Below are 26050 nucleotides of genomic sequence, written 5' to 3'. Positions count from 1 at the left end.
GTGGTAGACTGCTCGTTACTTCGGCGCTGTGGGCCGGATTTGTGTCTTGGTCTAAATCACGTTGGATTGACTCGTCTGAAGAGATTTTTGAAATCGAGACTGCCCCATCTGGACGCATATCACGAAGCTATCTTTCATGGAAGCACTCAGCGCCAATGGCGAGGTGGGAGATTAAAGGAAGAATTGTGTGTTGAGTGCCTGTGCCGTGCTCTAGCTGATGCGAAATAGATTGTGGAATGGGCTAGTTGCCACCGAAGACTGTGAAAAAATGCGTCCGGAGAGATTGAAGCAAGATGCCTACAGTGCGACGGAGAATCCAAATGCAAGCGGAAAACCAGGGACATGAAAATGTTGTTGCGTGATCGCGGACATCAGGACGAGGTGTTGATTCTGCCAGATCGGTCTCACCGCCTTGCGGGGCGGCGCGGATCAACTTCTGAGCCGAAGGCCGAGTCTATGGAGACCCAGAAAGTCATCTTCGTCATCAAGTCGACGACCAACACGCGCAACCTCGCCACTCCGCAGTCCTTCACTGCCTTTTTCCTTTGGATGGTGAATTGCTAACGCCGTCCTTGTCCCTCTCCATTCCCTCCGTCTGACGCGCGCCGCCAATTCCCTGGAACATGACGACGTTGGCACTGCGGTCAGGCCATCTTGCGCGGTTATCGAGAAGCAACATCAACCTAGCTTCGCGCATCTCATTACGACCTCTTCTCCCAAACTCGCCCCTACCGTGGCAAGCTTATGCCCATCAGCGGACACGGCGATATGCCTCGCAACGGCCCAAGCCCCCGAACGATCCGAAAGGCTCGCGGAACAGTGGCGGTAATGCAAGACAGCAGGACGGCCAGGTAGCCAACAACGGGCAAGGGGGAAAACCGCCCAACTTCAACCAAAATCCGACGCCTGACGGGGAAAACAAGGGCGACATTGTCAAGCTTTCAAAGTCGGACTTGGAGCGTCTCCAGCTTCTGATCGCGTATGTCCCCGGTTTCGTGAGAAAGGACTTCGAGCAGCAAATTGAGATATGGAAAGTGGAGGGCATTCACAAAGATATCCATCACACCTTGTGTAGCTCGAAGAAACCATCCCTTGTCGACCTCACCAAATTCATACCGGCCATGTTAAATGACGTGGTAGCAATGCAAGAGAAAACAGAGAAGGCGCAGAAAGCGCAGAATGATGAGGATCAAACGAAGAAGGAGCCTTCGCAAGAGGATAATGCATCTCAACAAGGCAAATCTGGTCATAATCAGCCGCAAAACAATTCTCGTCAGCAAAATCAGCCCGAACAGGACCAACCCGAACAGAACCAGCCAAAGAAAGACGACCCGAATCAACAAAAACCTGATCAAGGGGGACCTCATCAACAAACAGGTGAAAACCATGGGCCAGATGGCAAGGATGGCAAGAAAGGCGACCAGCAAGGAAAAGACAAAAAGACGGACTTCACAACCGCAGTATCGTTGGACCTGGGAACGACATTGACGTCGTTATTCCTCACCTATATGTTTATCCGCTTCCTTTCTCCCGGCGAGGCTTCGCAGGAAATTTCATTCCAAGAATTCTCCAGCACATTTTTGGAAAGGGGGCTCGTTGAGAAGATTGTCGTCATGGGTCACTCCAAGGCCAAGGTGTATCTCAAGAGAGACGCCGTCCAATCAATGTATCCCGACTCTCCTGCCGTAAACCCCAACTTCCACTACTACTTCACCATTGGCTCCGTCGACGTCTTCGAGATGAAGCTGGAGGCCGTACAAGACCGTCTTGACATACCCACGTCCGAACGTATCCCGGTTTCTTACAATGATGAGGTTCCCTGGGCTGCCACCATCCTGTCCTTCGGTCCTACGATCCTGTTCGTCGGTGCGCTGCTGTACTTGGGCAGAAGAGCCGGAGGCGGTGGTGGCGGATCCGGCGGTGTCTTTGGCATGGGTCGGAGTCGCGCGAAGAGATTCAACCATGAAACCGATATCAAGGTCAAGTTTGCCGATGTGGCGGGCATGGACGAGGCCAAGCAAGAAATCATGGAGTTTGTCAGCTTTCTCAAGAACCCCGGCGTATACCAGAGGCTAGGTGCCAAGATTCCTCGCGGTGCCATTCTGTCTGGTCCTCCTGGTACTGGTAAGACTCTACTCGCCAAGGCGACTGCCGGAGAGTCGGCAGTGCCTTTTTTCAGCGTCAGCGGCTCCGAATTCATGGAAATGTTTGTCGGTGTGGGTCCTTCGCGCGTTCGTGACTTGTTCTCGACGGCAAGGAAAAACACGCCGTGCATCATCTTCATTGACGAAATCGATGCGATTGGAAAGTCTCGTTCCAAGAACAGCATGGGTGGCGGCGACAGCGAACGGGAGAGTACGCTGAACCAGATTCTGACCGAGATGGACGGTTTCAACACGTCGGAGCAAGTCGTGGTTCTTGCAGGAACGAACCGACCGGATGTGCTCGACAAGGCGCTCATGCGGCCGGGTCGATTCGACAGACACATTGCCATTGATGCGCCGACCATGGAGGGACGGAAGCAAATTTTTGCTGTACATTTGAAGAGAATTGCGACGAGAGAAGATATTGAGTTCTTGACCGGCCGTTTGGCCGCCCTCACTCCTGGATTCGCTGGCGCTGATATTGCCAACTGTGTCAACGAAGCTGCTCTCATTGGTATGTGTATCCTCAGATGTCTGCAAGCGCAAGAGTGCTAACAAGCTGTAGCCGCCAGATACTCTGCCGACTCGGTAGAGATGAAGCACTTTGAGCACGCCATTGACCGTGTCATTGGTGGTCTCGAGAAAAAGTCAATGGTCCTCTCTCCTAACGACAAGAAAACCGTTGCTTACCACGAAGCCGGCCACGCCATTTGCGGCTGGTATTTCAAGCACGCCGACCCCCTCCTCAAGGTCAGCATCATTCCGCGTGGCAGCGGCGCTCTCGGATACGCACAGTACCTTCCGTCGAGCGACACGTACCTAATGACAATGAACCAACTGATAGACCGCATGGCCATGGCGCTGGGCGGACGCGTGTCGGAGGAGCTGCACTTTGAGACCGTGACGTCAGGCGCGTCGGACGATTTCAACAAGGTGACGCGCATGGCATCGGCCATGGTGACCAAGTGGGGCATGTCACGCAAGATTGGCTACCTGCACTACGAAGACGACCCGTCGTCGCAGCTGCACAAGCCCTTCTCGGAAGAGACGGCCCGCAACATTGACTCGGAGGTGCGGCGCATCGTCGAGGAGGCGTACGAGCAGTGCCGCAACCTGCTGTCGGCGCGCAAAAAGGAGATCGGCCTCGTCGCCGAGGAGCTGCTGCGCAAAGAGATGCTGACGCGCGACGACCTCGAGCGCCTCCTCGGCAAGCGGCCCTTTGAGGACCCGAAGGACTTTACAAAGTACTTCGGCGCCGAGCACAGCTTGCCCGGCGAGGACGGCGTTCCCCCGACTAGCTTGGGCAAGGAGGACGGTGGCGCCCCGCCTACGCCGCCCGGCACTCCTCCCGCATAGATGCGTTTGCTGGATGTGATGGCATAGGATGGCATTGGGAGAGCGGTGGCGGCGGCGCTGGAGGAGCGCGGCTGCACAAAAGCCAAGCAATCGAGCGAGCAAGCAAGCATGTAGGTAGACTTTCTTCGTCTTTGTCGAGCATTTGGGGCGGAATTGATTGTATTCGGACGACCAGCTGAGGTCAGTTCGTTCAGTTCGAGTTGACATGGACGGATGCAGAGGCAGAGGTGATGGAACGAAGGACGGGTCGTACACTCTCCACCCAAAAACGTCTTTAGCAACATAACTTTTTCTTTGTTTTCTTCTTTCTCTTCGAGTGCGTAGATGGGTTGGGCTCGCTGCGTGCCTAAGTGCTATGCTGCTGTCATCGCTGTTGTTATATATCAAATCTCCAATCTCTGCGTTTGAAGTTTACTTGGTTGGTGAGTTGTTGGAAGCAGGTGGATCAAACTAACCCTCTCATCTCCTCACGGATGCTCCTAGGGCACAACGGCGATGGGGGACGAATGCTCCTCACGCACAACCGCGGTCATGGACGATAGTTCCCTCGACATACGGGAACTACTTAATACCCTATTGACCATGGATACCAGTGGCTGCGGCTGCAGGTTGGGCGTACCGTTGGAAATCGGTACCATCTCTTCATGATCTCTCACCTTACTGTCTATGCCTTGAATGGTCATGTTTGCAAGAATGGATTGGCTGCTACTGACAGAAACCAGTCACCCATCCTGCTGCGCGGTGTTCTGGGATATCACTCGATGAGGCGGTTCCACCTATCCCTCCATACCACCTTCATCCTCAAGCCTTTTTTTTTTTTTTTTTTTTCCTTTGACGTCCTTGGCGGCAGCAGGCATAGGCCGCTTCAACAGAATCTCGCGCCTACGCACGCAAACGCCGCAGCCACAAATCTGAGAATCGACCTCGTCGCCTTGGTTGCGACGCTCAAGCTCCTCAGGGCTCAGTTCGGTGTAGCGGTCGACGCCCTTGTCCGTTCCCGCAAAGAATTATGCGCCGTAGAGGCAGGGAACGTAGTCATAGTTGGCGCGGGCAGCCTCCACGTCCAGCGGCGCCGTGTCCGAGACGTCGGAATGTCTTTCGCTACTGCCATCATTCGCAAGGAGCATTTGGACGACATCCCAAGTTACCTCGTCGACCTCAGGAGACGCAATAGCACTGAAGCCGTTGAGGGCATCGACGCGGCTCAGGACCCTCGCCTCATCCAGAGCATGACGGCCACTTCCGAGGCCACCTTCGACGTGCTCAAGGACCTGGTGGAGCACATCAGCCGTCCGTCTGTCGTACGTCCACGGCCCAGACACAAAGGCCCACCAAGACTACCGCCACAACTGGAAACAGCTGTACCGGCACATGGAAAGCGGCAAGGCGGCGGACCCTCACACGTTGAGGAGCCGGGGCTACATCGACGCGCTTGGCGAGCTGGTCCGCAACCACGTCTCCCACATCATCATGACGGACCGGAGACTCAGGCCTCAAGATAAGGAGGAGCTTGCGCAGCTTCTTGGGCGTGGCAGGCTGCCTTCGAGACGCTTTGTGCCCGCGTGCACGTGCTGATTGCATCTTGTAGCTCAAGAGCCTAGAGAGCAGGACCTCACCGCGCGTCCCGCCACTGCCGATGGAGCGTCCGCGCATAAGAGGAGCAAGATGGAGGGTCAGACGTCCACTGAGGCTGGCGATACTGCTGACGGCGGGGAGGGCGGCTCGTCGGACCAGCCTGGACAGTCTGAGCACATGATCATGGATGCGTGCAGTTCCTGCCATGATGAGAGTACACAAGGCAATGTTAGCTATGGAAAGGCAAGCATCATGATGGATCTGCGTACGTCTACCGGACGCTCGCGCGGAGTTTGCTAAGGGCAGGCTAGAACTGACTACAGCGGTGGATGCACACCGAGGCGGGTCTGGGGTGCGGATGGTCTTTCTGCTCGTGGTATTGGGGAGGTTGGTATGACCTTATGCTCTTTGGGTTGAGAAGTCGAATGCTACATAGCTTCATCGTGTCGAGCAGTGCGGATGCCGCTTCTGTGTATGGTCCCGAGGCGGCTTCTTAGCTGCATTCGCTTTCGACGCATGAATAGCTCTGACCGTGGACTGGGTAATGCTTGTGGGGGGCTCAGATGGGGCTTCCAGCGACCTTTTGTCATTTCTCTTGGAGTAACTACTTATCTACCGATCTCCGATGCGAAGTCCTCCACGCCCCGTAGCTCCACAGTGGCTTGAACGACTGAGTCGACGCAATCGACTGAGTCGTCGACAGTCCTTCTTCTTGGTGATCATGGCCGGGTCCTGCAGCCGACTAGGTTGTCTAGAACATCGCGGATGTCGACTGTCTTGGCTCGATTCTGCTTAAATGCATAGTTCAGGGCATATCGAACGGCCTTGATAGTTGTACCAGCGTGGGCACTGCTATGTATGGCTGCTTCCCAGACGAAATGAAGTGAGCCGTCAAGTCTATAGTTGTTGATGCGACCATCGAAGTACTATTTATGGCTGTCGAGGCATACAATACCTTCCTTGACCATCAGAAGAATGTGTTTATAGATTTCACCTAGGGCGTCCTTTGTCGGGGCTGGTCCAACCTGGAGGCGATTGTCAATCTCTTCGACAAAGCCCTTGAGCCAGTCTTTCACGGCACTTGTCTCAATCAATGCGAGGTGGGTGGCATACATTGTGATCGCCATGAGCACCAGTCTACTACTGGCTGCATTGGTCGCGCCCATGAAGATTTGTCTCGTTTTTTCGATGAGGTCATCGAGAATAAGGTCGTCGGCAGACTCTGCGATAACCTCGCCAAGCTTGGTCGTCTTGGTGATGGCAATCTCGAGATCTTTCCTGACAACAAGAATAGGGTGACGGGGATCATTCTCGGGGTCCATTGGCGCCTTCCTCTCGTGCCAGAACCTAGCTTCTTGCAGCGTCGACCTGAAAACCTCGCCAGTGTCTTGACCGTCAACCCTCTTGAGTTCCAACTGCACAATCTCTCAGGCCGGGCCCTCTATCCCACCACTGTCGCTGAAGTCGATGTCGATGATTCACTCAACCTGTGCGACCGACGGAGCCCCTTAAACCCCAGCAGCGGATCCGAAGATGTGATCTCGAACGGTGGTCGGTCGAGGAAAGTCGTCGAAGGAGCTCAATGACTTCTTGACGTCCTGCGTGGAGAGAACACCGAATGACGGGTCGCGCTCGAGCGCTTCGGTCTTCTCATACGGCCAGTCTCGTCGTCCAAACAGCAGTTGGCCTTTGCCTTGGCACTCTCTTCTTGGATGAGAGTATCCACATCCAGGCTGTGTGTGGGCTGGGTGCCGGGAATGTCTTGCCGCAGTCGACGCTACGTATACATGCTCAAAGCGAGCGAGCGGGCCAGCAGCAGATAGTTCGGCGGTGGACGCGTCTTCGGCTTTGATGTCGTCGATTGTCTTCTGGCTGTTCCCGTCGAGTCGAACCGATGAGAGGTACCGGCTACGGTATAGTCGAGAAGCGCTTCGACGGACGAAGAAAGACGTGTGGGGTTACCGTTGGTTCTTTGATTTGCGCATGGGTTGGTGTTTATACGACGAAGGTGCTTATAGATACAATAGATGAGGATGACGAGGTGCGTCTTCTTGAAGAGGGTATGAACAAGGACCTGCTAGGTGCTGTGGCAACGCGGTCTCTTGAGCAGCATTCATGCAACCCGAAGGAACAGGCACAAGGAGCGTTCGTGCTCTGAAAGGGGCGGGGTTAGGGAGCGCTCATAATCCAGTACGGACGGGACCAAGGAGCATTCGTCCCACAGCTTGGACGGTGACAGGGAGCATTCATGCACTGTGAGAAGGTGTTTATGGAGATGCCAGGGGCAAGTAACCGTATGCGTGAACTTTGGCGTTGTTGTCAAACTCCCTGATTGATCACTGGTGTCCTGCGAAAACTTACCTGGCTTGATGATGCGACTAGATATGGACATCCTTTACTTGTGTTGTGGTAGCGCAACAATTAAAATGCTCTTTCGCAGTCTAGTCATTCCGCGATGCTCTCAAGGGATGTCAGGACTGGTTCTCGCCGTGCTCGCGAATGGTATAAAGTATTCGGCGCTGGATTAAAGTATTCGTACGCTCCAAAGCATTCGGGCTGATGTCTGCGAGCAGAGTCTCAGTCTATAGCGGAGGCGTCAGTGAGTGTGAGATACCCGCCAACATCCAATGCGCGGCAATTCTACCGCTTGCATACTGCGGTCAAGGCCAAGCAAGCTATGTAGGAGCAACGACCACATGACAAAGCGCAACACACCGGCAAATCTCGCTCTTATTCAGGCGCTCGACTAGGCGGTAGGGTGCCTTGATGCTGACCTACTGCTTGGTCAACAGCGGAGAATGGGCCCACACAACGCAGCAAAGAGTACGGGGTAGGCCAGAGCAGGGGACGCCTCGAAAGAAGGGCCCATTTTCACAACTAACCGACGTCGATCAACAGAGCAGCAAAGCTTGACCAGAGACAAATTGCATTTTAGAGTTTTAGGGGGCGGGCAGCCTCAAACCCGCGTGCCCGCTTTTCTTTCCATCTGCTTTGGAGAGTGAGACGCGCGGTTTCATCGTGCCGCGGTTCGCAAGTTGAAGTGATTGCCTTTGCGCGTGTCTGAGAGAGGGCTGCTGCAACTGCCGAATTAGTGAACAGGTCATGGAAAGAAGTGGCCGGCTCTTGGTCTGGCGAGAGACTTCAGGTGCTCGTTTAGCAAGATTACCATCGGTGACCAATGACTTGTGCGGCAAATCATCTGGTCCGAGTCCGGCCAATGACGAGGCCTTCATTCTACCTCGACGTGACGAGTGATAAGCAAGTTGGGGTAAGATCGCGCCTCAGACGATCCCTGCCGTGGCTGGTGTCTTCTGGAGAGCGAACGCACGGGGTCCACCTTTGCACAAGGTACATAGCTGTACAGCTGGACATACATTTGGAAAACGGACGCAGCCAAGCCCCCCAGGATCTTTCATCCACGGGACTGGTAAATGAAGATGTCCCTTTGCGCGTCGTCCTCCGTTGTGACGCGGAGGTGATGAGGAGAATAATGGCGCGATGCATGCTTTACCGCCACTGCCAGCCAGACAAGTCATCGGGGGGTCGGCAATCCGGCCGCTTGTCCGTCTGTGGACGGGGGCCGGCCAGCACCCTTTTTTTTTTTTTTTTTTTTTTTCTCCTTTTTCTTTTTTGTCGTTCCTCCTCATCAAGTCAAAAACAACCTCTGCTGTTCCCTTTGCAAATGGCCGAATGCCGCGTCGCCAGCCATCCGCGTCACCGCGCGCCCGACCGTCGCCGCCGAACAAAGCATTTGTCTGAAGGAACCGACAGCCAGTCAGAAGAGTTGTGAAAAGCGTCGCGGCCTGCCGGGTCAGATGCCTTCGTTCGGTTGCTTAGCGCCGGAGCGGACAGGGTTGCGGCCGACACGGTCAAGGCCAGGATCTCGTCCGGTCTGGGGTCCCCGCTGCCCAACCAAGCCAGCCTGCCCCGTCCGCGTAAACAGACGCTCGTCTGTCTGTCGTTGAACGTCGTCGGAAGGTCGGGTACCTGACCTGACTTTTGCTGCGCTCCTCGAGGCTTCCCTTACTCTGTCACACCACGATGCTGGTCCTCGGAGAAGCGCATCTGCCTGCGCCGCCCCGCGATATTTGAGTTTCTGTTGTTGGACTGGAGCCATGTGCTTAGTAATCTAGGTGCTCCAACAAAGAAGGTTTGCTGGATGCTCGTAACTGGAGCAGGCCAACGAGCGCATGGTTCTTAGACTATCATCAACCTGAAGAAGCATTCCAGTGATGTGGGCTTTGGTCAAGTCTTCCCGCTATGGTGTGCGAATGTAACGCCCAAGGCGGCTCGCCAGGCAAGGACATGGTCAGTTGGAGAGTCAATCCGCATCCCCGTGTTTCCACTTTGGGTTAGACAGTCTGTAGCTTCTCTAAGCTTATACATAGCTGAGGAGCCTCTGCGAGAGCTTGCAACGGGTGCAGCGGCTGCGGGAGTGCACCTGCGAGGCTCGGCTAAAATGTTCCGTTTCCTGGTCGATGTCCACATTGTCTTCCTGATTGGTCATGCGACTTGAACTCTGTATGGGGTACCAATGCTGACGATGGATTTGGCTTGTAATGCGAAGAGGGGCCGCTGGTCTGGAGCATGAACATCACCGCTGGATGCCAGTTGGCCGACGTCCTTTCCATGAGGTGAGAGAATGATTCACCAGACTTTGCGGGGCCAAATTGACTTCCTCAGTGTACGTCGGCGGAAAGGCGCAGTGACTTCGGATCTTCGGATTCGGATTGGACTGGCGATTGCTGCCAAGGGGAGCAAGCAAAACAAGCATTCCGCGGGGTGGAAAGCTGCGGACTAAGAACACATCCATAGGGAAGCAGCGCAACGTGCAGATAAAGACAAGCATCATTGCTTGGCCTTTGTGCGCCCGGGTTCAGACGTCATCCCGCCCTCAGAGTTTGAAAAAACTTTACCGGCAGTCCCCGCTGGCTTGCGGGCTCCTTTGTTCGGTTTCTTGGCCCCGAATGACAGGTTTTCCTCTGTCTCCAGTATCCGGTGCGTCTAGCGAAGACATGTTGGCAGGAGTTCGACTTCTTGTTGCTGCGTCTACTCGGCTGCCGCACGTTTGGGGTTGTCTCGGTACAGGATTGCGGTGGGCGGCAGTGGAGCCTCCCGGACTCAAGGGTGATGGGTCAAAGAAGAGACGAAGTGGTTGTCAAAGGGCACCGAGGCAGACGCCAGAGCGAAGCAGAAGATGGCTGACGACAACGTCGACGTTTTTCCGTGCGAGGGAGCGTGCATCAATCGCGAGCGAGCAGAGGTTTTAGAGACGTAGTGGCGTTCATTGTATGCGATGAAACAAGCGTTTCGTTGCGCAATGGCGAGTAGATTGCGATCGATGAAAAGTAATAATGGTTGTTCTACCAGAAGCAGAGCAAGCGAAGGTGTTGTGGTTGCGACCTGAGACCCCGTGACGGGTAGCCGAGCGGGAATTCTGCCAGCGGTTACCTTTAGGTTAGGTTGGCCGCTAGACGTCGCCGTCTTCTTCCTTCGCCCTCCCGTCCACCTGCACGCCCTCTCGCCCACAAACCCGTGCCCGAACAGCACAGACTTCATATCCCGATGATGGACATTGGACGCCCGCCCGGCCCTGACGCCTTTCTCCAACCTGCCCGTCGAGTCTCTCCCTGCCAACACCGCTGTCATTCTCCGCGCTTCGCCCCGTCGCCGAACGGCCTGCCTTGAAGCCTCTGGGGCCCATCTCCACCCTGTCAGTCGCTTCTAGCCCATTATTCAGCCCAAGCTCTGGCTCACCGCACTTGCTAAGCACCCAAAAGTCCATCTCACACCAACGTTGGCCGTCAGTTGTTGATCACCTGCACGCGGCATGGCCCAAGTCGCCGCCTGCCCCTTGTGGACAGCCCCCGAAAGCTCCCTGCTTGGCTCTGCGTTTCCCTGTCTACGCCACATCTTGGCCGTCTGCACGCCGAATCTCTAGGAATGGCCCTCCATGGAACTCCGTCTGTTGGTGTGCGTAAACCGGGTCGCTAGCACGCGTAGTCCTGGTCCGTCTTCACACGCCATGCTTTGATTCTGCAACCCGGCTGGCTCGATTCGTGCGTGCTTTGTTTGATGGTGGCTGCTCCTTCCACCATTCTTTCTTCTCTCGTCACAGCCAACCCATGTAGGACTTCGATGCTGCATGCAGCCTCTGCTCACTGCACACGCTGCCGGCAGACGGTTGGCCTTTCCCGAAACCTTTGTTGTTGACCAGGTGGCTGCACCCTGTCACCGGGCGCCTGATGAGTCCAGCAAGTCAGCGTCTTTGGATTTGCAAAATGTTTGCCGTCAGCTGCGGCGAAATGCCGTCGCTGAGCATTCGGGGAAATTCCCTGCATGGATCAGTTTCCCAAGGGCGGGGATAAGCCCAGGGTTCCACGCCCGCCGTCCGTTGGGGCTTGACTCTCCGTCCGTTCTGCTTCTGTGTGCCTTCCCAATCGTCATATGGTTCGTGCTGAGAATTGCATGGTTGCATGTCTGCGTGGCCAACCCATGTCAGAGTGGCACTTGCGATGCACTGTTGCACAACCCCGCCGATCCACCTCAGCTATAGGCCCAAGAGCTGGTCCGCCCGTTATGGCCTGAGTCTCGCTGCGCTCCCGAGGCCAAGAATACTGGGTTGCCTGCTCAATCACGTCGACGGTCATTGTAAGCCGCTGGTCCAGGCTCGTGCCTGTTTTCCCCCCACGCGAGTATAAAGCCCCTTGGCCGCCCCGTGTTTTCTTTTCCTGGTCAGTGGTGTAGACGTTCCGACCTCGAAATCATGCTCCTCACAACCATTGGACTTGCCGCCGCCCTTGTGGGCTCGGCCTCAGCAGCCTGTCCTTTCATGGGCGAAGAGCTTGAAGCTCGCCATGTTCCTGAAGGCCATCCTGGCCTTGCCCGTCGCGACTACGATCCTCCCACCGGAACTGCAGAATTTCTGGCCCAGTACGAGATTAACAACACCGGCGAATATCTGACCAGCGACGTCGGTGGCCCTATTTCTGATCAGAACTCTTTGCGTGTTGGCGACCGGGGCCCAACGCTACTCGAAGACTTTATTTTCCGCCAAAAGATTCAACATTTTGACCATGAGGTTCGTCTGATCTCCGGCTCGCGCACGAAGTCCCAGCTAACATCTGCAAAGCGTGTACCTGAACGTGCTGTCCATGCTCGTGGATTTGGAGCTCATGGTGTCTTTACTTCCTACGGCGATTGGTCCAATATTACGGGTGCCTCTTTCCTTGCCAAGGAAGGCAAGGAAACACCTGTATTTGTCCGCTTCTCGACTGTTGCAGGCAGTAGAGGCTCGGCTGATACTGCGCGCGATGTCCACGGCTTCGCTGTTAGGCTGTACACGGATGAGGGCAACTTTGGTAAGCTCCACATAAGATATCTGTGTCATCAGTGTCTGACTGTTCTCAGACATTGTTGGCAACAACATTCCCGTGTTCTTTATCCAAGATGCTATTCTCTTCCCTGATCTCATCCACGCCGTCAAGCCTCAGCCCCAGAATGAGATTCCCCAGGCCGCCACTGCGCACGATACCGCGTGGGACTTTTTCAGCCAGCAGCCCAGCACTCTCCACACCCTCTTCTGGGCCATGGCTCAGCATGGCATTGTTCGATCTCTTCGTCACACTGACGGCTTCGGTGTCCACACCTTCCGTTTTGTCAAAGACGATGGCAGCACCAAGCTTGTCAAGTTCCACTGGAAGACCCTTCAAGGCAAGGCTGGTCTCACTTGGGAGGAGGCACAGACCGTGGCCGGCAAGAATGCCGACTACCACCGCCAGGACTTGTACGAGGCCATTGAGGCCGGTCGCTACCCCGAATGGGAGGTGAGCTTGTTAAAAAAAAATGCTAGCTTGTGTGACAATGCTGATGATTTCTCAGCTCGGTGTTCAAATTATGGAAGAGGGTGACGACTTGAAGTACGGTTTCGATTTGTTGGACCCCACCAAGATTGTCCCCGAAGAATATGTTCCCGTCACTCCTCTCGGCAAGATGACTTTGAACCGCAACCCCCAAAACTACTTTGCCGAGACCGAGCAGGCAATGGTAAGATTTGCCTTCTGCAATCCGAAAATAAGACGTCATTCTAATGGTTACACAGTTCCAACCTGGCCACATGGTCCGCGGTGTCGACTTCACGGACGACCCGTTGCTCCAGGGTCGCATTTACTCTTACCTCGACACGCAACTCAACCGCCACAACGGTCCGAACTTTGAGCAGCTTCCCATTAACCAAGCGCGCGTCAAGTCCCACAACAACAACCGCGATGGCGCAGGGCAAATGTTCATCCCTCTTGGCACTGCGGCTTACAGCCCCAACACTGTTGGTGGTGGCTGGCCCAAGCAGGCGAACAAGGATCAGGGCCGTGGTTTCTTCACATCGAACCGCAGATACTCGGGCACCTTGACGCGTGCCGTTTCCGACACCTTTGCCGACGTCTGGAGCCAACCTCGTCTCTTCTGGAACTCGCTCAACAAGGTTGAGAAGCAGTTCCTTATCAACGCTATTCGCTTCGAGACGAGCAAGCTCACCTCGGACGTTGTAAAGCAGAATGTTCTCATTCAGCTCAATAGAGTCTCGCACGAAATTGCCCAGCGTGTGGCTACCGCCATCGGCATGACTGCTCCTGACCCGGATCCTACCTACTATCACGACAACACGACCCAGTCGGTCCGCCCCTTTAGCGACAAGCTTCCCAAGCTCGACGGTCTCAAGGTCGGCATTCTCTCTTCCGTCACAGCAACCAACGACTCCTCCATCAGCTCCGTCAAGTCTGCTCTGAGCGCCAAGGAGGTTGACGTCAAGGTCGTGGCGGAGCATCTTGCCACTGGCATCGACCAAACGTACGCGGCCTCTGATGCCACCGACTTTGATGCTGTCATCGTCGCCTCTGGCGCTGAAAGCCTTTTCTCCAGCAACTCGAGCAGCACCCTCTACCCAGCTGGTCGCCCAGGCGAGATTCTCCTCGACGCCTACCGCTACGGCAAGACTGTTGGCTCCTTTGGCAGCGCCGGCTCGGCTCTTACCGCCGTCGGCATCCCAAGCGGTGAGGGTGTCTACCGCGACGCTACTGCGGATAACATCATCTCGGGCCTTGAGACCTTCAAATGGCTCTCGCGCTTCCCTACCGACGACTAAATCGGACAGTCGCGTAGGACATGTATTCTTTCCATGTTTCTCACTCACATTGAACCTTGTGTCCAGACCGGTCTTTTCTTTGTCACTAGTGGCTCAGGACACGGGACAAGGTCACAGGGTCTTCTTGTACATAGATTTCTCCGCAACCTCGGCGCGCAAGACGCGCGCGCGAGGCTCTGGAGAGGATTTTCCTTGACGACTGATACCAGATCGCTCAGGCGAACGGCTTAATGAATAATCTCACCACGAATCAAAAGACTTCAAAGCTCCAAAACCATCGTGCATGCACTGTTCCTAGTCTCCCGCCATGGTGCCGTGCCACTCAAACTAGGTTTGCGCTCCCTGGGCCGTCCTTCCTATTCCAGTAAGCACACTCGCCAATGAGATGCCGCCAGCAGGCTGCCTTGTCCCTGTCACCGTCCCCCGGGCTGACCACAGCGCTTGGCACACGCGCAGTCGTCTGTGCTACATAACTTGCAAGTGCTTAGCAAAGACCACACACGCGGTGGCAATGGCATCAAGACATCCTTGTTGGCGCGCGGAACGGATTGCCATTCATAAATACAATTTCCCCATGATGACTGTTGCCGGCCCAGCTTGCTGCGGACTTCTCTTCCATCATTTTTGTGAGCTGTCTAAGAATAGCCGCGTACACCCAACTTTCCGCGCGTAAGGCGTCGGCTGCGTATGAGGCTTGTTCGCGAAAGTCGTGGCATACTCAGGACCGCGTCAGACGCATATAGGGAGTATTCTAGTCGTCATAGGCCAGAAACTCACTCGAGAGCATTCAAAGACATGTATAAATTGGAACAGAGAGAATGAGAAGCATTCATGTGCGCCAGCTCTGCAGCTCTTTGCGTCAACAGAAGCTCATTTTCTCGCCGTCCTACTGCCACTGGACACACCTCTTTCCACAGCGCTCCCGCCGTCTTACCCAGTAGAGATTGCGGCTGGTGAGCAAAGGGTAATCTGTGCAAACTATACTAAATGAGCCGCGCTCTCGCGGCTGTCACTTGTTTGACATGAAGAACACTTGGACGACACGACGGTGTCAATTTCATGATGGACGCGCGTGCAGCAGAACTCGAACTCTCTTCTCCCGCGCATCTCTGCGCAAGAACCCTGCGCACACTCTGGCCATCTATGTCCTACGACATCCAGTCGTTAACAACGCTCGTAGGGACCAGCGCAAGTGGACGTCGTCCACTGTAGCTCACATACGAATCGGCGCCGGGCGCTTGCTTCCATGCGCTGTCTCACCCCTACGCCACGCGACGGGAGGGCGACTGGAGACAAGGAAGCGGCGGGCGACGACAGCGGGGATGTGGGTTCGTTGGGTTTCTGACGCGCAGACACACTGGGCATTCTTCATGCAGGTATATTCTAAAAGAGCTGGTGGGGGTGGCAGAGTTGATGACAATGCTGATGTTTTGGTTGGTCCCGGTGGCGGGGATGAGGTGGGATCAACGGCGCGCGGTTGCGTGGGGACGGGGGAAAATGATGGGCGGAACGGAAAGAGAGGCGTTTGTGGAACTGTGGTACGGCGCTGAAGAGGAGGCGTTGTTTGTGTTTCTGGGACAAGGGATTGTGGGTTTGCTGGGTTTGGTGTGCAGTTGACGCGCTCGCGGTGATGCATTTTTGGAGAAGAACTGCCCCGGAGTGGCGCAAAATGTCGCGAACTTTCTATCCCAAAATGCTCTGACCGCACGGTAAACTTCACCGTCTTTGGCGTAATGAGCTTACAGGTACATTGTGTTGGCGCGACTCTACATTTGCGCAGGCAGCAAGTACACCAACATCCGTGTCCGTACTCGTCCTGTACATCCACCATTCAACTCAACCCATCCACACTCAACCAGCCAAGCACAACTCCTCGTCCAAATCCCCCAAACATATTATTCTCTTTGTCATGGGAGCAGTCTCATTGCAGCACAAGCAGTAAGATGAAGTCAGAAGTAGGAGCTATGTGACGACCTGCCAGGGACGGACAGCGGGGTACGTTCGTACCACGCATCACGCACCACCACCACCACCACACTGAGCCGTTTTTCGGGCCAGCGGCTGCGCTTCGTGAGAGACATGGCACGACTCCTTCGATATCTTCACGCGCACCTGCTTGGACGCGGCAAGAGGTGCAGTGACGATCCTTCGTCTTTCTGCTTGCACCTGCGCGATTTGGTTTGACGCGCCACGACAAGGCGAGCCGGCGGGCGGTGTGCCGGTTGAAACCGTGTGGGCTGGATACAGTGACTGGGTTTTCAGCATGTGTGATGGTGTTTCCCGCGGTCTAGTGCGAGGTTTGTCTGCCTTATTTCATGCGCTTTTTGTTAACCAAGATTTGGTGACGAAAGTTGTGGTACACATGAGGACATAAGGTGGTCAGAGGCAGTGCAGAAGGGGAGCATTTGCGCGCTATTGCGGACGTTGATTGGACAGGGTACTTGGGAGCATTCATAAGTCTCTGGGGATAGAAACGAGGAGCATCAACATTTGTCGCTTTTGAAGCTCTCCATCATCCTGTAATGACGTGCTTCGTGAAGCTATCTCAATGGGCTCGGAAGCTCGCAAGTAGCTCAGAGCACCATCGCATCCGCCGAAGAACAAAGACAAGGAAGGCAAGTGGGCAAGGGTATCTTCGTTCCCACAGACCGCACCAAGTGCGCGATGTATTTGTCCTTTGGGCTTGTGACTGGAGGTCTGCCTCTATATCCGGAAGTTGTTTGTCAGTCAGCAATAATCGCGAATTTGTAGCGAAAGTTCCAGGTTACGTGTTGAGCATGGGCCGGGGACACATGGGCGACGACCTCATCGCGCGCGAAGATTGATGACATGGCAACGCACAGCCGCGATGACATGGCGACGCGCGATGATGTCGTGGTCAGAGGCACAGGGAACATTCGACTAGAAGCATGTGGAGGATTGACGAAGCGTTCGCTTTTCCAAGACACGCTTCAGCCCAAAATCTTCTGTCGGCAAAGGAAGCGTCTGACAGCTAAAAAGCATGCACGGGTGAGGGAGACTGATGGGTCTCTGTTGTGGCTCTGGAATAAAACTGGTTTACTGGCGCCTCTTTTGGTCTTTTCTTCGCACCACAGTGGGTGCAGACAGAAATGAGACGTCTCCTCCCTAGGGGGGCCCCATGGGGCGTCGTCCACAATCACAGCTGCGCCTGGGGAGCGATCGTCCAGGGTCACAGATATGCCTAGGGAGCAAAAATCTGGCTGTACTGTCACAACTTCGCTTGACGAGCTGTTATTCGAACTGAGTATCATACCTTTCAACACCCACTATGGCACTGCTTCTCTCCGCAAATGCGCCCGTGTCAGCCTTTCCAGGGATTTTTGACAATTTAGTGTGCAAATAACCAAGAAAATATGTAGAAGAGCATAAGGGTCACATCCGAGTCAAGTACGTCATGCTCAGCGCACTGCAGTCAAAGATTGCCCCTGAAACTGCCAGCCCCTGAGGGCCCCTGGAACATGACAAAGTGATGCAGTCCGCGTTTCGCCCTCGGCAGCTGCAACTAAGAAATCGAAGAGATTTCGAGCATTTCTCCAATCGTAGTTGCCCATCCGCAAGGCGTAAAATAGCCGCCGCTCGAGGTTTCTGCCGACTGGCCGAAAAACCACCATATCACAACAACCATCGATCGCATTGTTTGACAAACAAAAGTGAGCGTTTTCCATGTTATGGAAGATCTATAGGCCGCAAAAGTCCAACGCTTGATCAAATTTGCGACTGCAATCGCCGTGGCAACTCCAAAAGCTCCACTGGCATCTCCATCCCATCACTGCATGATAATTCAGCAAAATATCATAAAGATAAGTGGAATTTGAAGCCAAAAGAGCATTGCGTCGGCCGGGAATCGAACCCGGGGCTCATCGAGACAGCAATTGTCGTGATGTCCTCATGGTGTTGAGTTAACGCTCAACCACACTAATCACGTGTTTGGCAACGATGAATTTTACCACTAAACCACCAACGCACTTGGGCGGATCACGAAGGGTTATTGGGCAAGAATGTATAATACAAGATTTGTGCAGGCTTAGAAATCATATTCGTCCCCCTGATTTGCCCCCTGCCCCCTTCGCCGACGGCGAAGAAATTCGGATTTATTTAAAGTTCTTGCTTGTCAGCCCAGTCTTCAAGTGGGGCTAGGCTTTTTAATTAAGCGAACAGCTAGAGAGTGAAGTCGCTGACTTGGCGATGATTTAATTTAACCAGTACGGAATCAAGCTACACGATGTTCATGCATGAATGTGCAAAATATTTACCATTCGCCACTCGAAGCTGCACCTCGCCCCCATTCCCTAAATAGACAGCATATTCTGTGATACCTGCAGGATCCACTTATTTTCGACGCGATTGGTTACGAGCGCGGGGTGCGGCACAGCATCTCATGATCGTGTTGATTGCGGGAGTGAGCCAACCTTCACACCACCAGAAGGAGAAGAAGCAATCAATTCTCTAATGTATCTACACCATGGAGACTTCATCGACGACAGCATCATGGCTCTCCTTCCTCGCGACATCTGTCGGGCTGGGCTCGCTCATCTCACAAGCCAGCGTCATCAACGACAAAATGGACCCGTTCCATGACCAACGTTCAGTAAAACACCTGGGAATCTGGTTCTGCCGACAGCCGCAGTTCCCCTTTTGGAAGGTTGCGAAGCCCCCTCCAATTGGACCTGAGATCAACGCAAAGCTCGATGGATTCTGCGAATTGGACGTTGTACACCTATCAAGAGTACCCGTGACACAACAAGCCGGCGAAGCGGGATGGGCTACTTTCCTTGCCGTCATCCACCAAGAGCAGTTGAGAATCGAATCCTCTTCTGTTAGCGATACCGAAGCCGAGAAGGGACTGCTTTTAAAGAAGATTGAACTCGAGCTCATTCGTCGCGGCTGGGAGTCTCTCCCAAAGTCGGCCCTCGTCCGCCACAGGAAATCGGCGTGCATTACAATCAGCCGAACGACGCTTTTGACAATGCTTTCGCTGACGAATGCGCGTCCCATTTTCCGCCATAGCGATGCAGCAGGCCATCGTGCAGCGTATGCATCCTACTCTGGACAGTGGTACATAGACTGGCCCCTGGGTTCACCAGCCACGGTAAACTTTGCCGCTCACGACTCCCATTCCGCTGCAACAGACGTGTACCCGCTTTCGTTCGAACGGAGAGTAGACAAATGTATCCAGATGACTGCTGGAATCATTGCGACGACGTTCGACTTCAAAGTCGCGTTCCCAGGCCGCAAAGCACCGGGAAGATATGTTCTCGAGCACATCCCAAAAGGATTTCCAGGTGCGCACGGAAGTCGGCATCTCTACAACATGATGGGTGGAAAAGTCTACGAGATCGACTTTTTGTTCGCGCGGAAGCTTGATCCGAAAGATCCTGACCCACCAGAGGCAATCAAGCTCAATCTTCCCAGTACTGAAGGAGGACATGGCGTCCAAATGTTTGTCTGTGCTCCGGAACAGGCAACATTGACTCGAGCGATGGACTGTCTGCCGTGGTCATCACTCTCCTGGAGCGTTCATAGGGGTCTCCGTGACATTCTCATGGCATTCAGTAAAACTCGCATGACTGAGATGCGGCCACGGTTTGCGTCTACGCTCCGCCAAGCTGTGCTGGACAATCCTTTGGCGCTGGATGCACTTGGATGGGAGCCGTCTTTCGTCCGACAACACATGGGAGAGATGGCTGCAGCAGCGGTCGTTGCCGGTAGCGGAAACTCTGGAGATCTTGTCCGCGTCGTCACGGATGTTGCCCTGGCACTGTGTGGCAGCAGTGATCAGAAAGACCTCGACGAAACCACATTCTGGAGATCCCCTGCCCAGAATTATGATGCCACAGGTCTTGATCGACAAGCCATCATCGCTTTGACAAAGCTCTTCATCCTCGAATGGAGCACCGAATTTGACTATCAGATGTATCACGACTTTCCCCTCAAGCTCTTTTTTGCCTAGCCGATTTCTCAGATCTTTCATACGTTGGCTGTCAGCCGAATTTTCTCAGCTCATTCGCACGTTGGCTGGATTTTATGCGGAATCATTTCATGTCAGATTGGACGTGTAGTCCGGGACCAACATGTTTGAAGACGAGAGAGACCCGAGGGCTTTTCGAGAATCGTATCCTCTTGCAACTCCGCACCCACAATGTTCTCATGTGCTCGTATACAGCCGGAGCCGTTTGTTTCGTAGAAAACAAGAGAGTCCCCGTATGCCGTAGCATCGCGTTTGACCACAAGCCGACCGGCTCTTGGAGTGTTTGTCTCATTTACCCATCCGCTGTCCCGAAACGAAACGGAACGTTCTCGCAATGCCTCCAAACCGGAAGTCCAGAGAGAGCGGCCCGGCAGGAAACGGCTGGTAAATCTGCCATAGCACTTGACGAAACCGCGAGAGGATCCTTCTTGCTGGAACCAACAATTGTCTCCGCACACGCGGCTAGCTCCGCTCGCATCGCTCGGCAAGCCACCCGTCGTGTAAATCTGTTTCGGTATTCCGGCGTGGTAGCGAGGAGGGTGTCCGAAAGCCTTCGGTTTCTCTCACAAGGAGACTCCATGTTCCTCGACGAGCTGCTCCCTCACTGGTGGGAGGGATCGCCAGGCGGAAACAGGGCGATGCCGCATAGTAGCGGTAGGGCAGGTGAGGCAATCGTGGTCGTCTACATTATTTGAGCCTCATGACCAAGGGGCTCGGCTTTTCAAGAAGGTCCATGGTTTGGTTGGCATGTCGGGTCGCTTCAATCCGCGTTTTCTGGCATTCCGCACGCTGCAGCGTGAGCACGGTGGACTTAAGAGGAGCCGAGCGGTAGAGCGTTCGTCCGTACACGCACGGTCGAGAAGGCAGCAGGAGGAAGCATTTGGCCAATCTTGCGAGATATCGTAGACGACGACTGTTTGAAAGCTTGAGGATTTCAAAAAACCTCGCGTCCTTTCGGCCGCAAGCGATCAGCTCGAGTCAGTCGATGACCCCAGGAAGATCCGCATGACTCGCACGCCACCGACAACTCCCACTTTCGGCATGCAAGTGGCGGGGCTGCTGTGCTTGAACACCCTCTCATCTCCACGCTTTTCAAATTCATCCGGTCAACGACCTCGTCCAAACAGGAAAATTGTCGATGCTGTCTAGATGTCTTGTCACAAAGTCGACGTCAATACTGGCAACGACGTCACGCTTGCCGAAGCCATCGGCTCTCAGATCCTCCGCCTGCTCTGACTTTCAGACCAACTTTCCGCCATAGAAGCCGTCCAGATACCGCTGAATCTTCTTACGAGCGCACATATAGCCCGAAGAAGCTCGCAAGCTCGCTCTGAAGATGAACAAAGGGTCTTCAGTCCTGCAACGTCGAAACGGTCCGGCAGGCGTTGGCTGCTAGCAGATGCTGGAAAATCTCGGGATCGAACGATCGCGGCGCGGAGCGCCGGGCTCCCGTTCCTGTCCTAAGCCTTGTAGCCGCTGTCAGTTTCGAGGCTCTCCCTAGTCGTGAGCGCCCTGCCAGGTTTTGTGGATGTCCGTCTTCTCCGAGGCATTTCAGAATGTCAACGTACCCTCAACCTAGCGCCTGGCCCAAAGGATTTCCTAGTGCTCCCGATCCCAAGTCTTGGATTGCAGACCACCAATGTGCTCAGAACGCGTTTTCGAGAATCCATCATAATCATAAAGGCGCCAAGCCAAGTCATGAGAGACTGACCTCATTCGGGAAACTTCGAGGACAACTATCTGACACTGGTATCTTGTTCATGGTATGGGAAGAAGCGGCTTTTGCTCCAGTCGTTTTCTATGCTGGCTCAGAAGCCGAAATTAAGAAAGCATTGGTAATGAAGAGTAAGGATGTGCGCTGCTCAATGTCAATGTCAACAGACTCGAGATGCACCAGGCAAGTCACAACATGTTTTCATTGGTCCAAAGGCTCAGAAATCTTTTCAGCAATGTTTATGCACGCGTCAATAAATCTGTCATAGCATTACTTGTGACTGTTGAAAAAATGAGGCCGCATTTGTATTCAAGAGGAGGCGGACTCAGGGCACGTGCTAGATCCAGTACAACCCAAATACGCGCAAGTCCAACACGCACGTACAGTTTCCTTGGCCTTATGCTGCGACCATGGCTCGATTTGTCAGAGACTGGCTCTTCACGTTCCGAGAGGAAGCCGAGGACGACTGCCACCATCATGGCTCATCACTGAACATGATTACGACTGCGCTGGCTTAGAAGAAAAGTTGTGCCCACCATTTGGTAAACAGCAACGGCAATTTGAACATTTCAAATACCACTAGGGTGTAAGTGGCAAAGTCGACTTGCCACCTCACACATTACAGGTAACAGAGGCCTTCTTTTCTGTGCGCTCGTGTGGAATTGGTTTCATCTTCGAAAATCTGCGCTAGATGCCCATCTCCCGCTCTTGCCTTGCTTCCCCCGGGAAATCCAGGAAAAACACAAGGTCGTTTGAATTGCACGTCCAAAAAATCATCAAATGGAACCGAGAGTCCCGAGGCTCCTCACTCACTCGGAAAAGCTACGACTTCTCGCGCTGGCTCGGACTCGAGATCGCCTACTGAAACCCCAAGGCAGACGGTCACGTAGAGTGCAGCTGACTCAATGTTTACCTGGTCTTGCTGGCGGGATTTTGTCATTCGGCCGGACCGGAAATGCAATTGTTCTTGGGAAATTCCGAAAGGGCAACTCCATGCGCGACAGCATTCGCCTTGAACGCTCAAGGGTTACAATGTCACTTGTCACAGAATTTTCTATGCCGGACCGCCGGCCCTCCGTCCGCCTTGACCACGGCTGCGTAGTGCAACAGCCCTTGTCGAATGCAGGTTTATGGAATCTGGAAGCACGAGAGAAGGTCGTCCAGGAAACCTTGCGGCTCTGGGCTGCCAAGTGACCTCGCTGCCTAGGTGCAGGCCTTGCGATGGTATTGTACAAAGTAAGGCGGACGCCCGCCAACGGGTCGAGGTGCTCCTGCTTTCCAGAAGACCCAAGATCCTCCGCTGCCTGCTGAAATTGACTGCGGCATCCAGGCCAACCTTTTTGTTTTGCTGTTTCTCCGCGCTCAGGCCCTCGTTCTGAATGACGTCAAGGGGACCGATTGTTTGGATTCCCCGCTCTCGTCCGCAAGTGATCCTCCGGCATGTCGGCGTCTACAGGATGGAGAGGCGATTCTATAAGTATGGCCTCAATTCACTGCCAAAAGATTCGTTTCTCATCAGCTCCAAAGAAAAGATCAAGCCCTCACATCCTCTCCACCTTTCAGAGAGAAAGCCTCTGGAATCAGATCCTCCTCCACCTTCTCCTCGAGTCCAACGGCTCCACTTGCAAACCCTGCACCTCGAACAATTACGCTTGGAACGGCAACTGCTTCAAGAACTTTTACTCCGCGAACTCTACCTCCAGCAGCTCTATCTGCAACAGCTCTACCTTCGGCAGCAGCTACAGCTCCAACAAGAGCTCTGCCGCGAATTCATCTACCTCAAGCAGGGAAAGTCGGCATTACCGGATCCAATCCAGCTTGCCCGACTTCTCCAAAATGGGTCGAGTGTTTCGAATCTTGACAATTTCGGCCGTTCTCGCTGCGGCCAGCCCCTTGCCGGCCTTGCCAGGAACCCCCTCTCCGCAAGCTCATCAGGGCGAGACTCGCCCCCTCTCTGGTGACAAGCCAAAGGGTTTCGCCGACGAGCTGGTCAATGGGATCAAGACTAGCTACGCCAAAGGGATTACTCTTGCTACTGGGGACTCTCCTATTGCGGTTGATGTGCCCAAGGGTGTTCCTGTCGAGGTTGACCAACGCCAGAACGGTATTGGCGTCTCCGTCGGCAGATTTGGGGTTGATGTCGGAAAGGGCGGCCATGGAGTGGACGTTGACGCTGGCAAGGCTGGCGCTGGAGTAAACGTGGGCAAGGAAAAGTCCAAGGCCGGGACGAAGCGAGAAGTTTCCGAGGTGGACCAGGACTGGAGCCTCACTCGCCGCGACGACCTAGTGGACGTGGCAAACATTCCTTACATGCACACCGGTCCCGTCGATACCACCCATCGGGAAGATCAACCATCAAACGAGAACCGCATTCAGGCCAGAGACAACGACCTCCACGACGATGACTGGCGCGGTGGCCGTCGCGGCAGGGGAAATCGTGGCAGATTCCGCAATGACCGCTGGGGCGGCCGTGGCGGTGGATGGGGAGGGCGAGGAGGCGGATGGGGCGGTCGTGGACGCGGCTGGAATCGAATTGCTTCGGTTGACGAAGCAGACCTGGCCGGCTCTCAATCATCCAACTCCCCCATCTCATTCAACCCTCCTGCGACAAACAATCAAGGCTCCGGTCTGGCTGGCAGCCGCAATCCATCCAAGCCCGCCAACTCTTTCGACGAGACCAACCACAGACACTCAGCTCCTGTGGGCGAGGCTGGCGAATCCAACCAGTCTGACTCGACCAACACAATTCCTATGCCCGATACCGACAACGCACCGACTCCCACTGGCGAATCTAGCCCTGTGATCGTCCCAAACCCCTTCAATCAGACCGGCTCAAACGACCAACAACTCGGCTCAAACGACCAATCCGAAGGATCCACCGACCAAACCAACGGCTCCAACGACCAATCAGATGAATCTGACGGCGGTCTTATCACTGACAACGGTGGAGACGACCAGCAGGACGAGGAAAGCGATGATGACAACAACAACAACAAAGTAAAGCGTGACGTGATCCGCTGCAACGGCGACGACGACGACGACAACCGCCTCTCATGCTTCTGCGACGATAGGAACAACTGCTACGGGCGCAACACTCGCAACGGCAACCGCGTGGTCTTGGATCGAGACCACGACCTCAACCGCCGGGACTTGGAGCGCCGCGATGTCGACACCAAGACTCTGAGCCGCCGCCACTGGCACCATCACCGAGGAGACAACTGGGGCCTTGCAAACGTAGGGGTTGACGTTGATTTGGAAGAACACCACGACTGGGACTGGGACGACGACTGGAGGCCGCGGAGGGGTGGAAACAATGGAGGTGTGGCCGTTGGTGTTGGTCCAGGCGGTGCCGTCGGAGTTGTGGGCGGAGGCGACGAATGGTGAAGAAGACAACCATTTTCCCGGCTCTACACATCTCATTCCACCTTCTCCTTGATCTCTTTGGCATCATCATTCTGTTTTGCCATCATTATCATTCTGTCCATTTCGGTCCTGCATGTTCGAGGAAGGCGAAATCTGGTTCCATTCTCCGAGTAAATTTCTTCGTGCTTATATTCCCAACTGTTTTGGCTTCGTTTTATGACACTGCTCTGGCTTTTTTTTTTTTTTTTTTTTTTTTTTTTTTGCACTCGGTGCTTATTGTACTCCCTCACAAAGGCTTGTATGACTTTTCTTGTAACACAAGACATACCGACACCGAGACTGGATATAATACTGAAGCTTTGAATCAACTACTACTCATTGACTTAATTTCGAAAATTGGCTGTCAACGAAGTTCAAGGTATCGAGAGCTTCTCCCTTGCCTAACAAATGAATGCTTCCGATGTCTGTCTACAAGGCTGTTATGTGCTCCAATTATCTCTGGTTTCCCTTTTTAGATAAGATGATAGAGACTACCAGGTTTTTCGTGCAAGTTTTTAAGAAGAAAAGAGAAGAGAGAGAGGTAGAGAGGGGGGACTAATGCGTTCTCCATGTCCCTAGCCAAGAGAATTAGAAGGAAGAGAGAGACCAACACGTTCTCTGTGCTGTTCTCCTAGGAGAAGAGGCAAGAGAGGGATCCACAGGTTCTCCACAGACCGACTAGAAGCCTGATAACTAAGCACATAGATAATCTAAGTACAAGGTTTACCATC

General features: G+C 54.2%; 6 protein-coding genes and 1 non-coding gene across 7 annotated transcripts; 5 read left to right on the top strand and 2 right to left on the bottom strand.

The window, feature by feature from the left end:
* Positions 1-623: 623 nt before the first annotated feature.
* On the top strand, positions 624-3964 carry IWZ02DRAFT_520084 (putative mitochondrial inner membrane AAA protease Yta12; the record flags this gene model as incomplete). The annotated part of the gene is made up of 2 exons (XM_066770757.1): positions 624-2658; positions 2737-3964. 2 exons carry the CDS (start codon positions 624-626, stop codon positions 3498-3500), a joined length of 2799 nt encoding a protein of 932 aa, XP_066622533.1. The 3' UTR covers positions 3501-3964.
* A 543-nt stretch (positions 3965-4507) lies between these two features.
* Positions 4508-6397, bottom strand: IWZ02DRAFT_491032 (uncharacterized protein; the record flags this gene model as incomplete). Its single annotated transcript, XM_066769713.1, has 3 exons — positions 4508-4771; positions 4866-5275; positions 6031-6397. 3 exons carry the CDS (start codon positions 6395-6397, stop codon positions 4508-4510), a joined length of 1041 nt encoding a protein of 346 aa, XP_066622532.1.
* Positions 6398-11736: 5339 nt separating this feature from the next.
* IWZ02DRAFT_280934 (mycelial catalase Cat1) lies at positions 11737-14489 on the top strand. The gene is made up of 5 exons (XM_066763643.1): positions 11737-12156; positions 12208-12436; positions 12486-12901; positions 12957-13121; positions 13177-14489. The coding sequence occupies exons 1-5, from the start codon at positions 11842-11844 to the stop codon at positions 14212-14214; spliced, it is 2163 nt and encodes a 720-aa protein (XP_066622531.1). The 5' UTR covers positions 11737-11841; the 3' UTR covers positions 14215-14489.
* A 3575-nt stretch (positions 14490-18064) lies between these two features.
* Positions 18065-18199, bottom strand: IWZ02DRAFT_t68. The gene has a single exon. It is a non-coding gene; the product is annotated as a tRNA-Gly (tRNA).
* A 364-nt stretch (positions 18200-18563) lies between these two features.
* IWZ02DRAFT_280877 (uncharacterized protein) lies at positions 18564-20340 on the top strand. The gene has a single exon (XM_066763641.1). It carries the CDS (start codon positions 18698-18700, stop codon positions 20183-20185), a length of 1488 nt encoding a protein of 495 aa, XP_066622530.1. The 5' UTR covers positions 18564-18697; the 3' UTR covers positions 20186-20340.
* A 1192-nt stretch (positions 20341-21532) lies between these two features.
* On the top strand, positions 21533-22553 carry IWZ02DRAFT_280896 (uncharacterized protein). Its single transcript, XM_066763642.1, has 2 exons — positions 21533-22100; positions 22151-22553. Exons 1-2 carry the CDS (start codon positions 21760-21762, stop codon positions 22407-22409), a joined length of 600 nt encoding a protein of 199 aa, XP_066622529.1. The 5' UTR covers positions 21533-21759; the 3' UTR covers positions 22410-22553.
* Positions 22554-24412: 1859 nt separating this feature from the next.
* IWZ02DRAFT_452991 (uncharacterized protein) lies at positions 24413-25542 on the top strand. Its single transcript, XM_066767638.1, has one exon. The coding sequence runs from the start codon at positions 24669-24671 to the stop codon at positions 25299-25301; it is 633 nt and encodes a 210-aa protein (XP_066622528.1). The 5' UTR covers positions 24413-24668; the 3' UTR covers positions 25302-25542.
* The last annotated feature ends 508 nt before the right edge of the window (positions 25543-26050 follow it).

This window comes from Phyllosticta citriasiana (genome assembly GCF_038021145.1).
Source record: "Phyllosticta citriasiana strain CBS 120426 chromosome Unknown IWZ02scaffold_7, whole genome shotgun sequence".
NCBI lineage: Eukaryota > Fungi > Ascomycota > Dothideomycetes > Botryosphaeriales > Phyllostictaceae > Phyllosticta > Phyllosticta citriasiana.
This window is presented reverse-complemented; position numbering and strand designations above follow the sequence as displayed.

Bases quoted from the DNA above. Each gene is read 5' to 3' on its own strand.
- IWZ02DRAFT_280934 (XM_066763643.1), top strand. From the start codon at position 11,842: ATGCTCCTCACAACCATTGGACTTGCCGCCGCCCTTGTGGGCTCGGCC. The intron at 12,437-12,485 runs GTAAGCTCCACA...GACTGTTCTCAG, and splicing joins CACGGATGAGGGCAACTTTG to ACATTGTTGGCAACAACATT. The intron at 12,902-12,956 runs GTGAGCTTGTTA...ATGATTTCTCAG, and splicing joins GTCGCTACCCCGAATGGGAG to CTCGGTGTTCAAATTATGGA.
- IWZ02DRAFT_452991 (XM_066767638.1), top strand. From the start codon at position 24,669: ATGCCCGATACCGACAACGCACCGACTCCCACTGGCGAATCTAGCCCT.
- IWZ02DRAFT_280896 (XM_066763642.1), top strand. From the start codon at position 21,760: ATGTCAACGTACCCTCAACCTAGCGCCTGGCCCAAAGGATTTCCTAGT. The intron at 22,101-22,150 runs GCAAGTCACAAC...AAATCTTTTCAG, and splicing joins ACAGACTCGAGATGCACCAG to CAATGTTTATGCACGCGTCA.
- IWZ02DRAFT_280877 (XM_066763641.1), top strand. From the start codon at position 18,698: ATGGAGACTTCATCGACGACAGCATCATGGCTCTCCTTCCTCGCGACA.